General features: G+C 35.9%; 1 protein-coding gene across 9 annotated transcripts in view; it reads right to left on the bottom strand.

Moving 5' to 3' along the window:
• Nucleotides 1–14,963, bottom strand: part of LOC104102394 (fatty acid amide hydrolase-like) — a 100,792-nt gene that overhangs the window by 19,464 nt on the left and 66,365 nt on the right. For 5 of the 9 annotated variants that reach the window (XR_011407812.1, XM_070174939.1, XM_070174938.1 and 2 more), the window contains exons 12-17: nucleotides 9,771–9,842; nucleotides 9,548–9,628; nucleotides 6,241–6,344; nucleotides 5,910–6,002; nucleotides 4,712–4,780; nucleotides 3,818–3,882 (exon numbers count right to left, since the gene is read on the bottom strand). Coding sequence is in view for 6 of the 9 variants with exons in the window: in XM_070174939.1 (XP_070031040.1) it covers nucleotides 3,818–3,882; nucleotides 4,712–4,780; nucleotides 5,910–6,002; nucleotides 6,241–6,344; nucleotides 9,548–9,628; nucleotides 9,771–9,842 (484 nt within the window). In the remaining 3 variants the exon portion in view is untranslated. Of the gene's footprint in view, nucleotides 1–914; nucleotides 2,165–3,817; nucleotides 3,883–4,711; nucleotides 4,781–5,909; nucleotides 6,003–6,240; nucleotides 6,345–9,547; nucleotides 9,629–9,770; nucleotides 9,843–14,963 lie in introns of those variants that run through there. The other 4 variants (XR_011407811.1, XM_070174941.1, XR_011407810.1 and 1 more) reach the window with 4 other exon arrangements.

The raw sequence follows: 14,963 nt of genomic DNA, 5'->3' as shown, positions 1-14,963 counted from the left end.
ATAATTTTAGTTGTAAGCTGAAACTGAGTCTCAATTAAAAGGACAAAAACCATTATAACGTGGAGTGCATTACTCTTGTAGTTGTTGTCTATTGCTACAAGATAAGGACCTCATAAATTTACATGCAAATAATCAAAGATCTTTTTAGAGGAAGTACTAGTTCTGGAGGGAAGCATGTCTAGCTATTGGACAAATAGAACAAAGGAAGGGTTCTTTCTGGGAAACAATTACTGGTATGGAGGGAATCCCTTTCATTTTAATAAAGAGCACACGTCCTATTCCATTGTGCCACAATATATCAACATCACCCACGAGATGAAGATGAAGCAAAATATGAAGTACAAGAATGTAGAATAGAAGGAAGTGCCTTATTGGATGTGGAATGATGTACAACTGGAGTGGACTGACACTTTGAACTTCCCACTTCACAAGCAATAAGTACAGAACATGAAGCAGAAACATTATAAATAGCTATTGGAATAGGACTACCATTTTTCAAACAGTGTGAGCAAAAAAGATGCAGACCATTTTTTTATTTTACCAATCTCCAGAGGCCTCTTCATTGAAGGGACATGTAGCATACATAAATAAGCCGTAAAAGCAATCAGTGAATTAAGGTTTGCTGCGAATGAGGAAATAGAAATCAAACTGAACTTGAAGGAAGGAACAAAAACACTTTATGCAGAGTGATTTGAGGTGAAGTGTTATACTACCAACTTTTGTCACCTTGACTCTGTAACCATTTGGAAGTGCAACAAGAGGATAGGGTAAGTTTTTGGTGTGAGAAAATAGGGATTTGTTATATGTCATATGGTGTGATACTCCAAAATCTAAAATCCAGATATTAGTCATTGTTTTGAGACATTTACAAGACACTGAGCCAAAAATAGTAGAAGAAGAATAGGTCATTATACCTGCGAAGTTGATAGCTCCACTAGTAATGTTGGTGTCGACAAATTTTTTCTCCTCCATTATGAAGATGTTGCAGTAGGTAAGCAATCGTTTATACTGCTCCTTGGTAATTCCTGTAGTTTCCACATTTTGATACTCATCATGATGATGTGGATCAGTGCCATGAAATTCATTCTTTCAACAGGTGTAACATGATCATTTACCACAGGTCTCTTGCCCTTGTTGAATCTGAAACCCTGAATCTGATTTGGATTGGGACCTCGAGGATAACTTTGAAGTTTGTAACATTTATCCTTAGCATGTCCAGGTCGTTAGCAGTAGTCACAAAAATGACAAGGCCTATTCACAGAGGAATAGTTACTATTAGGGGATTAATTTTTTCTAAATTTTGTGTTGCTTTGTACATTGACATGAAGGGAAGCTGATTCAATGACAAATTGATTTGAAGGCCCCATTTCCCTTTGCTTCTCATCCTAAATTGGCAAAGAAAATGCTTGTGCCAGTGAAGGAAGAAGGTTCATCATGAGTATACTCCCTCGTACCACTGTATACACCTCATTAAGATCCATGAGAAATTGGATCAGCCTCCTGTCTTGCTCAACCTTGTACATATTCTCCTTAGCACCACAAGTACATTGGAAACTACATTGTATTTTCACACTCAAATTGTTCAACTCCTCCCAAAGTTTCTTCATCTTAGTGTAGTAATTTGTGATGTCAAGGGCTTCATGAGTCAGGTCGTTATTCCCTTTTGAATTTGGTACAATCTAGCACCACCGGTTTGCTCATAGTGATCTTCTAACTCTATCCATGGCTCCATGGCATTGTTTGCATATACCACACTATCTGTAATGTCATTCGAAAGGGAATTTAATATCCAAAACGTCACTATATCATCCCAACTTTACTACTAATGATTGTTATGTGATTGAGGATCCGGACGCTTGCTTATATTAAGCAGACAAGCCTCTCATTACGTTATGCTTCCAGGAACGATAACAGATTCCGCTGAAAGGTATTGAAACCAACATAGTACTAGGATTATCATATGGATGCAAATATAGAGGACTGCTAATATCGATACTAGTATTCAAATTCACCTCGGTAGTCACTCTGATTCTGACATTCGCATCGAATCTATCTCATTGTTTTCATCGAGTATAGCCATGAGATCTAATGAGATTAATCGATTAGAGACAATAAGATAGAAATCAAAACCTGATGTTGCGATTTGATGCCAAGCAAAACACCACTGCATTGTTCAATCAAATTAGGGCACATGTGAGACCAAGACGAGAAATGTAGAAACCTTCTAAGAAGAGGAGAATTAGCGACTCCTGAGCTCTGATACCATGTTAAAATATGAGAATGGAGAAAGAGATAGAGCTCACATTGAGCATCAATGGAAGAATCTAGAGACGTCCACGAGAGGAGAGAGAGGGGGACAAAAGGTCTGTATTTGGGAAATGAAAACTTTTTCTATTAATCAATGGTGAAAGTCATGCATACAGGTTAAGTAACTATCCACTAATTATCAGCATAAGACACGACCAAGCTAGTAGTCTGTTTGGTCAAGCTTCTTCAAAACAAGTGCTTTTTTTTAAAGTTGAAGTGTTTGGCCAAACTTTTCGAAGAAAAAAAAAAGTGCTTTTCGAGAAGCAAAAAAAATTAGCTTCTCTTCAAAAGCACTTTTTTGAAAAGTACTTTTGAGAAAAATACACTTATAACCTTTTTGGCCAAGCTACAAAAATCAGCTTATTTTGAGATGTGCTTTTTCTCAAAAGTGCTTTTTTCAAAAGTACTTTTGGTGAGAAGCAATTTGTGTTTGGCTAATTTATTTGAAAAGCACTTTTGAGCAGCAATTAGTGTTTGACCAAGCTTTTAAAAACTGCTTCTAAGTGTATTTTTTCTCAAAAGTGCTTTTCAAAAAAGTATTTTTGGAGAAGCTATTTTTTCTACTTCTCCAAAACTGCTTCTGCTTCTACTCAAAAGTACTTTTTTTTGCTCCAAAAGCTTGGCCAAACACTTCAACTTTAGAAAAAAATATTTTTTTTGAAAAAAAAAGTATTTTTGGCTTAGAGAAGCTTGGCCAAACAAGGTATTAGAAGCAGTTTTTAAAAGCTTGGCCAAACACTAATTGCTACTCAGAAGTACTTTTCAAATTAATTATTAGCCAAACACAAACTGCTTCTCACCCAGAGTACTTTTTAAAAAAGCACTTCTCAAAATAAGCTGATTTTTACAGTTTGGCCAAACAGGCTATAAGTCCTAACTAACTAACTAATTGTATGCATCACCAGCTAATTGAATACACTGAACATACAAAAACACAAAGTACATAAATATACCTTATATCTCAATAGTAATTGGCTAGAAATTTAAAGGGGTCGACGGTAAATATAAAAAAAAATTATTACATCAAGATTGGTTTGTTTATGGATAAATTATGTGTGATTATAATAATTGTAGTGAGTGATAATCACTGAATTATTTGGTAAGCATGCATCTCCTGTTGAATATCTAGTTTATTGTTTTAAAATTCAAGAGATATGGTGTACAATTTAAACATACATTTGGGAAACTTGCGGGGAAAAAGAAGGTTTCCATTATTAACCCTAGCAAATGCATCACTTCTTTGTCATCTTAAAGAACGAATGTTTATTTCATGTTTTGATTAAGGAAATTCAAGTCTCTATTTGGTTTTGATTAGGAAACTGATTTCAATAAGAGTTACCAGATAACTAAAAGGAAAAAGTCATTATTTTGAACAATGAAAATTTATCTTTTTGTTAAGAGATAGTGACTGTCTTAACAGGAAGCATTATGATTAACAGAAAGTTCAAAGATGTGACGAAATTTGAGATAGTCCAAAATGGCATCTCAGACGTCTTTCCAAGTTTCGTACCTCCATTTATATAGTCGAGTTCCCCGGTCTCCCGAGCATCCTTTTGTATGGTGTAAGCAGTAACCCTGTTGAAGTATTTGGCAAATCTTTACATTCAATCCCAAAAAAAAAAAAAAAGGATTGATATTTTGAGCTCAGAGAGTTTTCATATTTTTGTTCCTCTTTTCCATATTTTTTTAAGACTCCATCATCTGTTTCTAGTAATATAAGAAGTAGTAATAATATGAAGATGTAAGATGTAAGGGTCCACTGAGGCCACTCATAATTTATCGTTTAACCATCTTGTTATAGGGGGTCCTTCTTTTGGTTTGCAAATATTTTGATGTCATTTTAATGTTTATGATTTAATGTCCTTTAAAAGTTGAAATTTAATATATGCAACGGTGTATAAAATATATTTATGATAAACTATAAAATATACAGTTTATTTGGCGATATTTCCTTTTAGTATATACCAAGAAGAATGTAAGCTTTTAATTCAAAAAACTTAAACCTCTTATTTTACTCTAAATGATAAGCTTTATAGTCATATAAATATTATATGATATTAAAGATTACAAATTTCAGAATTTTATAATCACAAATATTATAGCATATTATGATCACACGTTTAAAAACTTTACCTCTTTTTCTTTAGCATTTTGCTTATTCAAATGCTCATAAATTGTAAGGGAGGTAGTATACATTATAGAGCCCAATTCACCTCTAACCGTAGCCCTTTCCCCACCATTCGACTACATCACCAGATTAGCTAACGCCATCCCCACAATTATACTTATTATATTATATTCATTTATCTTACAAAAAAAAAAAAAAAAACCATATGCTTCTCATTATTTCTTTTAAATTAGTTGATAATAAGGCTTTTCTTGTGACAAAAAAGTAAATATATACCCTGTTGTTGGTGTAACGATGACATCTGCCTTGGAAAATATTCTTTTGTGAATCTGAAGCTGCCGATTTCTGGAGATAAAATAAAATATTAAAACATGAGCGTTTGATCTTATCAGAACTGGGGACCTAGTTCCTGTTTGTTTTTTTAAAAAAAAAAAAAAACAGGAGCAGCGCGGACGTATGCAAAGAAAAATGAGACAGCACCTGATTTCTCTTAAGGCTTGGATGATATCTCATGTTGGGAAAGTCATGTTGACATGGGCATTGATACAATGAAACAAAAAATAACTGTTTGTACCCGTATGTTGACATGGTTTTCCTATTGTAAATGTGAACAAGGTGGATCAACCTATTTGCTCTTTCTGCTTATTATCTGCACAGGTAAAATATTGAGAGAGAGTATCTTTTGACTTAAAACTTCGTCACTACTTTATCGAGATTAGTTAATATACTTACAGAGTACATGGGGTCGGTTGTACTCATACTACGTATTTTTGCACCTTGGGTGCACATCTTGGAGCTGCGTAGCTCTGGAAGACGAAGCCTGGTATTGAAAACGTTCCAGTGTTCCAGATTCAAGCTACCTCTTGTTCATGGTAGTTTAGGACTTAAATTCTGTTTATATTTACTTCAAACAGATGTTGTATTATTTTCATACCATCTTTGTAAATCTGAGTCTTAGAGGCTCGTGACTTGTTCTACTAATCCTTGGGTTATACTGAAATTCAGTTATTTCACTTACTGATTTCATATTAATTTCAGTAGAAATGAATTGACTATTATTTGGCCTGCTAGCGGATTGGGTTAGGTGCTATCACGACTAGGCGGATATTGGGTCGTGACACAAAGTTTATTTATGCAGTTATGGAAGTGATATCAGAATAGAAGTGGATCGAGAGCGGTAGACTAAACTAGATCTATTTAAGCCTTGTCATAAGCTAGTAAAACAAAGAAGCGGTTATCGACGAGAAGTTTACCACAAAAATAAAATTTCTTTTCAAATCAATATAACTTGCTCATGCATGAAAGCATCAAAATCGCTCAATATTTGTATGATAAATGTAAGTTAGAGTCAAATCAAATGTGTCATGTCTAGTAAGTAGTAACCATACGTCACATATGGACTGGACCAAGACCAGCAAATATAGTTTTCAATCGTAAAAAAGAGGAAACAAAAGCATTCTCCATTTGGGCTTACCTAATTCTCTGGGCATTCAAGTACTCCTGGCTACTAAAGGAACCATACACAGAAAGTGCAACCCTAGCATCCCATCCTAATTCTTCCTTATTCCTATGCCAATATTCAGAGATCCACAGTGTCAAAACAAATTTGTGTATAACTTCAAAGAAGAGTAATAATTCTTAAAAGTGGAAATCAAGTACTTTCAAATTCAATGTGCGGAATGTATGTAGACGTTTTAAGATACCAATATCCACATCGAAATCATGAATATACCCACTCCACTTTTAAGAATTATCCCCTAATGTCCATGTGTATATATTGTTAAGAGACAAAGTGAAGAACTTACAGCTTTTCTAGTTCACGAGCAATTGAGTTATTGCATTCAGATCCAATTGTCACATAATGTGCCAAGCGCATAACCTCTATCTCAGGTACGGTAACTTCTATAGTCTTTTAAAGAAGAAATAGAAAAAAGAAGATGTTAACATGGTCAGAAAACATGTGTATATAAGACGTTTCCTGCCTACTTAAAGAATTGGTTTGCTACAGATTTCACCTATAAGGGTGTACATGCATGTTGGATGGATAAAGAAACAAAAATGAAAGTTAAAAATCAAAGCCATGTTTCGAGGATATTGCGAGGCTGGTGAGTCCTGGAGATAAGGAAAATCACGAGGACATCAATTCAAGTGGAAGGGACCTAGGCAGGGCAACTACCTCACAATGATGGCCACACCTTGAGAGAGGACCCTAGCCTAGGCAAGGCTTGCCAATAACCTCGACAAGGATCAGATTACAAGGATCTGATCCTTGTTTCTTAAGGCATTTTCCTAAAATCTGTTATAGTTTAAGGGCTTTTAAATATGATTTGAAATGTACAAGTATGTTCATGGAGGCAACAAGGTGTGCGTCACACCATATTTTGTTTAATTGTGCATTGGTTGAACTAAAATGAAATGTAAATTTGCTTATCTAACGATATGTAACTTCAAACTTTGATATATGAAAAATAGCTCTAGATAATTATATGAATTCAAATATAATTTTACGAAGGATTACAAATGTGTTATGTGTAAATATATGTTAAATCATGAATTGATAGAGCAAAATACATACACAAATCCTTGAACTTGATTGAATATTTTTTCACCTAGACACTTGAACTATGGACACTTGATATTGGATGAAAATGTACCATTTTGATATACTCTGGCCACATGCGTGTTTTTCACTTTTTATATGAGCATATGTTGCTATGTGACCAGGAGGTCACGGGTTCGAGCTGTGGAAACAATCTTTTGCAGAAATACAGGGTAAGACTGCGCACAATAGACCTTGTAGTCCGGTCCTTCCCCGGACCCCGCGCATAGCGAGAACTTAGTCCACCGAGCTGTTTTTTTACGGGAGCATATGCCTAATGTAGCTATATGGGTCCCAAAACACACCTGTTGGTACAAAAAAAGGAAAAAATATCTTTATTCTTTTTTCTCTCTCTTCTTCTCTCTAGCTAGCCAACATTTTTCGTTCAAGACTCTAGTGATGGAGCTCTACCTCTATTCCACCCTATTTCTAAGCAAATATAAATCCTCACTAACTCACCTTCCTCAAAAATAAAGAAACCTAACAAATACACTACTTTCACCATCTACCACCCATTTTTATTTCCTAAACCATCCACTCTCAACTCTCCGGCAACCTTCAACACTGCTCATACCGGAAAATGTTCGAGGTATTTAACTTTTAGTCTTGAAAATTCCAATTTATTCTCGACGTCTAGCTCCTCGATTGGATTTCAGTTTGGTCATATTTTATTATTTATATTGGGGAAGGGAACTTATGTTTTGATTGACTACATATGACTCATGACTGTGATACTGGAGGTAGAAGATAAGTGAGTGGTTGTACTCACTGTATAGCAGTTCCAATTGTTGAAACATGAAGAAATTAATAAAGACGAAAAAATGAAGAGCACAAAATCTCAAAAGTATTTATTGTAACTTTCTGGGATGGAGCTGACGAAAGAAGACTTGTACTTTCCTTTTTAGTATGTTTCAAAATAAATGATATATTTTTAAATTTAAAAATAATTTAACTTTAAACTCTTCATTTGTTTTTACACTTAATGAGAAATTTTTATAACCACACAAATGTAATGCCCCACAAAGCTTTTACCTCGTAAGCTTTTAAGACCACAAGTTTCAAAAGTCTTTTTTTTTTCTTAAACTCCGTATCGAATCAAACTATCTCATCTAAATTGAAACGGACGGAGTATTTATTGACAGATGTGAAATGGCCCAACACAATGCCATGATGAACTTACATGTTGGCTGAGGCTCAAGGTGCCACTATTGTTAATACGTATAAATTATTTTAAGAATAATTGTGAAGAAATATTTTCAAATGACTTGCTTAACTCAAGGATTATTTTTCGTATGTCTAGGGAGGTCGATGATTTTACCGAGTATGTAATTACCTAATTAAATTTTTGTTGATGGACTAAACAAGCCCAATAATGCTTTTATGGTCTGATACTATCTGTTTTGGGTATGCCTCCAAGATTTTTCCTAAAATATTTCATACCATTAAGAGTTTCATTCACCTTATATGTAAGCTCCTAATCTTTTTAGCTATTAATGTGGGACTTTATTCGCACACCTAACACTCTTCCTCTCGAACTAAATTCCATGTGGCTCATCAACACGATCCATGGGTCTCTCTCTAGAACTAAGTTCGGCGTAGCCCATAACCACGATCCACAAGTCAATTTCTGAGTTTTACTACGTACCACTCACATCGTTTAGAGTATTTATAGAAACTGAAGCTCGCAACTAGCTTCTTGTTGTTGTGTGTGTGTCTTCACTCTCGTAAGGGTAAGAAAACAGAGACTTGCACTCCATCACTCTACCATCGCAATATTCATCTTGTCGAACCGGGGCTCTGATACTGATTGTTAGGCTAAACTAGCCCAATAAGTTCTTAGTTTGATATGATACTGCCCGTTTTAGGTCAAGCCCACAAGATTTTCTCCAAAAAGTCTTACATCATTAAGAGATTGCTACATATTGTATAAGCTCTCAATCTTTTCAGCGATATTGCAAGCCAGGCTCTAAACACCTCTATACCTAACTAACTTTTGCTAATTCCCACTATGTCATTCAATGGTGGCAATATTTTTAGTTGACTCTTATGCATAGTCAAATTGCATCCCTAGCCTTGCATATTCTTTTTCATTCATAAAGGCTCCGATGACATACTTTGGGAATATTGCATATGTCATTGGGTTGTTTTTATGAAGATTCATTTCATTATGTTATTTTATTTATGATGAGATCGGTTTACCAAAGTTATGTTTTACTCTCCGATTACTTATAAAGTATTGCTCGTGGTGACTGATGAGGATGTATGAAAGTATTGCTTGTGATGGGGATATATGAGACGCAAGATTTGCTTTGATCGTTGTGCGGTGTATAATGATGTGTCTTTAAGATTTTTGGGGCGTGAGAGGTAAGTTGTATCTAGTAGTATTATACTTTTGATAGAAATGGGCCTTAAGTAACCTTAAGGTTGGAATGGGAGTGTACTCTATTAAGGACATTTCTTAGTAGTAAAATAAAATAGAAAATAATTTTCACCCAATATTATATTCGAATTACCTTCCAGCCATAACTGTTGTACAATTTTGCTAAAGCTTGAGAACAACAAACTCTTATGTCATCACTGCAGTCATTAAACCACTAAAAAGAAGAAGAAAAAGTTGAAATTAAAAAAAAAAAAAAAGGAAAGAAAGAAGCCAATAAATTAGTATAATAATATAATAATATAAAGGAAGGAAAACTTTTAGAAATTAAATTGCAATGCTAATAAAAATAAACAAACCTCCCCATATTTGGCCAATTTGATATTAGGTATAAGCTTTGGTGACTTCAGCAGAGGGAAACATAGTTTTGCCTGGAATAAAGAAATTTGGAAGAGATAAATTATAATCAGTTATAAAGAGAAAGAATGAAATGATTGCAAATAAAATTCTTCGTTTTTCCTTATTTTTTATTAACTTTCTTGCATAAAATTGTGAGAGTACATCATCTTTTTTGTATTACAACTTCGGTAATAAATTTTACTCTAATGATCACTTTGTATTGGTAAAATACGGTTATGACACGTGGTCAGAACGATAGTTGACACGTGACAAATACTTCTTGATCAAGACCACATCACATATAGTTATTTGGAACGAAGACTAAAGATCCAAGAACTAATTTTGGATCTGCATAAGCACAACTCAAATCAGACTTGGGATGTTCCGGAGCTGTACTTCTGCTTAGACATAAGAGTCCTGATAGATACTCATCCTGCAACATCGAACTCTGGCGAGATCCCCCCTCAACCATGCCCGTTAGTTACAACACAGGTACATGTAACTGAGTAGATTCGCGCTTACTGCAGATAATGGGCGTAACGTTTAGGCTAAATATTAGGAGGATAGTTACATTAAGGTTAGACTATAAATACACATGTTTCCACAATTATAACCCATTATAATTCAACTTGACAGACGGATATTATACTTCAGCTCATTTCTCTTAATTATCAGCATTGATCATCAGATGTCATTCACTGGAGTTTCTTCAATAAGAATCTCTCTTTGTCGTTCCTTGCTCGTTTCGTTATTTCAATTACTTCATAATTTTTATTATATTGCTTTTCATCAGCACGTAACGACCCGACCGATCATTTTGTGTATTTGAGCTTCATTCTCCTACTTGATATTTCTTGTATGTGTATTTGTTATTTTGTGACTTTTGGGATGGTTGATTTGATTTTGGGAAGGTTTTGAGAGGGATTTGAGACACTTACTCTCTTTTTGGAAGTTTAAGTTGTAAGAATTGATCAAAGTTTGAATTTTGTACAAACGGCCTCGGATTGATAATTTGAGGGTTCCGCTAGGTTCGTATGGTGATTTTGGATTTGTGCGTATATCCGAATTTGGATTTGGAGGTTCCTTTGATATTTTGGTGCTATTAATCGAAAGTTAGTAATTTAGAGGTTTGGAGAATTCCTATGTTTGACCGGGGGTTGACTTTGATGATATCGAATTTAGATTTTTATTGCGGAAGTTGGAATAGGTCCATTTTATCATTTGAAACTTGTGTGCAAAGGTTGGGTTTAATCCGAATTGGTAAGGCTTGAATCGAACGCTTGGTTCAAAATTTGAAAGTTAATGAACTTAAGAGAAACTTAACATGTGGTTTGGATTGTTGATTCTTAGTTTTGATGTTAGTTCTGGTATTTGAAGCATTTGGACAAGTATTGATAAGGTATTTGGACTTGGTGGAATATTTGGATGGGGTCCCGAGTGCTCGGGTGTATTTTCGGGTAGTTTCAGATCATTTCCATGAGTTGAGAAATCAGATTTTTGCTGGTATCTAGTGTTCATAGCGTTCACGGGGATGGCACCGCATTCACGATGAAGTATTTGAGGGCTGGGGGTTGTTGTTCTTCGTGTTCGCGGAGGGGCAACCTCGTTCACGAAGAAGGAAGTTGAGCTAGGGAGTAGACTTTCGCGTTTGAGAGGGAGTTAGCCGTGTTCGCGAAGAGGATGGGCTTTTGTCCTTTGCATTCGCGGGACCCTTATCGTGTTCACGAAGAAGGTTTGAGGATGAGGCAGTGTATGATTCGCGAACGCGAGGCAGGTGACGCATTCACAGAGGGTATAACTAGGCGGTGTATTTAATGACATAATTTCGGGATTTTGCCCATTCTCTCATATTTGAACCCTAGACTTCGAGAAGTGGAGATTTTAGAGAGCAAGTTCACTACTACTTTGGAGGTAAGAAATTTTTACTTGAATTTAACTTTATATCATGATTTTTTATGAATTTCTACACCTAAAAGCATGGATTTTAAAGTGAAATTTGGGGGATTTGGCAAAACTTTTGGAGTCGATTTTGAAATATACTTGTATATTTGGACACGTATTTGAATGGATGTTCGAGATTTGTGAGTTTTGTCGGGTTTCAAAAGGCGGGCTCAGGTTGACTTTTTGATTGATTTTGTGTATTTTATTAAAGATTTCATCTTTATCTTCGATTTTTATAGTCTTATTCAATATTATTGGGTTGTATTTTACTAGATTCTAGCCGTTTGGAGTTGGATTTTTGAGAATTTAACATATTTGGTGATTTTAAGGCTACCGGGTAGCGGAACTCTTGGCTAACCTTTTGTTAAGAGAAATCCCCTTAGGATTTGACTTGATTGCTATGTGTTTAAGATATTGGAGGTGGTGTAAATACGTGGTGGTGAGCGTATATGTACTTACCGAGTTTATATCATGACCAAGGTAGAATTAAAATATTGTATGCCTTATTTTGACTATGTGCACATTTGATTCATGATTTATTTGATTAGTGTGACTACGTTTGCTCTCTTTTCATGTTAAAAATCATGCATTGGTTTACGATTATTTATGAAGGTATAGGAACTTATCCTTGATATGTTGAATTTCTTAAATTATCCGTAGTCACATAGATATTTCATGAGCATATATCCATGTAATTTTTGTTAAGTCTGTGTTCATCCTTTATCTGTAATTCTTGAGCATATGCATACATTTTGAATATGGATACTTGTTTTAGACTGAAGATTTTGACACGAAAGATATAGTGTGCGGATGAGATACAATTATGGCACAAAGGATATGATGATCGAATATTGATTTAGAGTGATATTACTATGCTCCTATTTGCGCTTGGATTTGGATCCCTCCTTCTAGAGTAGGTGATTACCCATGTTACTTTGGGCCCTGTGAGCGTGGTAGGTACATGGATCTTCTACCCGGTCGACACATGGATTTTGTATCAGGTTATGTTGATACATAGATTGTGTATCGGGGTACATGGATCTTGTAATGGTTTGAGCATGCATTCATATTATTGACTCACTTAGAAGTATTCATTTAACTCTTAATTGTTACATGTTATCCTTATATGCTAGTTGGGAGTCTGAACTCCATTAATTGAGCATGCTATCTTTTATTATTATATGTGAACAACATTGTGATTAATTCTGTACCGGAAAAGCATGCTTAATACCATTCAATATTTTATATCTGTGATTCTTTTTATTCATGACGTTATCTACTATTTTAGTTATTAGTTTTGTTATTATACTAGCGTGGTAAGTATTCAAAGCATCTAGCCTCACTACTACCTTTTCGAGGTTACACTTGATACTTACTGTGTATCAATTATGGTGTACTCATACTATGCTTCTACACATCTTTTTGTACAGATCCTCAAGTGGGTTCCAGCGGAGCTTCCTGATAGAGTTTGGGTAACCGCACGAGACTTAGGGTGAGCTGCACTTCATGAATCTACTTTGAAGTCCTCGAGTCCTTGTTCCTTTATTATTCCTATCTATTTCTATTTCAGAGAGCTTGTTATGTATATAGACTTGTTCTAATTTTCGTTGTTTGCTCATGTACTTGAGCCACTAGTCTTAGGGGTCATAGTATATTGGTCGTGTTTTGGTTATATCAGTTATAGTTACTATTTATGACCGTTTCTATCTTTACTTATTATATAAATATGTTAATCAAAGCAAATGGACTTTGTTTTGTAAATTGTGAGTTGGCTTGCTTAGCAAGTTCGGATAGGCGCCATCACGACCTTGAGGTAGAATTTTGGGTCGTGACAAGTTAGTATCAAAAATCTAGGTTGTGTAGGTCTCACGAGTCATGAGCAGGTCTAATAAAGTCTAGTGGATCGGTATGAAGACGTATGTACTTATCTCTAAGAGGCTATAGGATTTTAGGAAATTTTCCCTTTTTTAAATTCTTTATCATGCGACTTTATTGATACAAAGTTTGAATCCTTATCTTTCTATTCTCTCGCAGATGGTGAGAACATATTCATCAGGAGTAGTTGGGTAGGCACCAGCACCTCAGGCTAGGGCCGTGAGAGGTCATGGCCGAGGAAGAGGCAAGGGTAGAGCCCGCGCTGCAGTTACAGCCCCTGTTAGGGCAGCCTTTATAGAGTCACTAGTAACTCCAGTGGAGGAGCAGGTTTTTGATCAGGGTGAGCCAATTGGACCAGCTCGGGCTCCTAAGGGATTTATGTCTACCCAGTACTTCAGGATGCTCTTGTTCGATTGGTTGGTCTTGTGGAGGGTTTGGCAGAAACCGGAGTACTTCTTGTGGCACCGACTACTTCTCAGGCTATGAGAGTCACAAACTCCCGCTACTCACACTCTTGAGCAGGTTGTTGTTGTTTATAAGATGCCAGAGTAGTACTGGTTGAGGGGCATTCTCTCACGGTTATTGTTAGGTCGATAGTGGAGGCCGCTATGTCTGAGGAGGAGCATAAAAGGTTTGACCGGTTCAGTAACATGGATCCTCCACATTTTGATGGTGATCCTTTCGCATATGCACAAAATTTCTCAGATGGTTGTCAGGAGATTCTACGGAATCTTGGTTTGATGGAGTCAAATAGGGTCAATTTTACTACTTTTCAGCTTCAGGGGATAGCCAAGAGGTAGAGGCAGTAATATGAGTGTAGCAGGCCAAGAAGGTCACTTTCACTCACATGGAGTCAGTTTTCATATCTTTTCTTAGAGAAGTTGTTTCCCCTCACGAAGCCTTTAGCAGGGTAGTATGTCTATGACCGAGTATGAGATGAGATTTACAGAACTATCCCGTCATGTAGCTTTTCTGATCCCCACCAAGGTTGAGAAGGTAAGGAGGTTCATCGAGGGGTTGGATCTTGGTATCAAAATTGTTATGGCTACGGAGGCAGAGAGAGGCACTACATTTCTTCAGGCTATGGACATAGAGCACACGATTGAGCGCATTCGAGGTTAGAGCAGGGAGGCCATGGTGATACATCATCTGGTGGTAGGGATCATTCTAGGAGAGACCATACAAGTAGGACAGTCCCTTCATCTTATCAGCCTACTTGTGGTGCTCCAATTCAGTCTTCCTTTAGTGTATTACTGGCGCAGAGTTCCTATAACACTCCTTTAGCCCAGGCTTCTTCCAGTGGGTACTCAGATTATCAAAGGTAGCCTTATATTCAA

The sequence above is a fragment of the Nicotiana tomentosiformis genome, chromosome 5 (genome assembly GCF_000390325.3).
Source record: "Nicotiana tomentosiformis chromosome 5, ASM39032v3, whole genome shotgun sequence".
Classification (NCBI taxonomy): Eukaryota; Viridiplantae; Streptophyta; class Magnoliopsida; order Solanales; family Solanaceae; genus Nicotiana; species Nicotiana tomentosiformis.
This window is presented reverse-complemented; position numbering and strand designations above follow the sequence as displayed.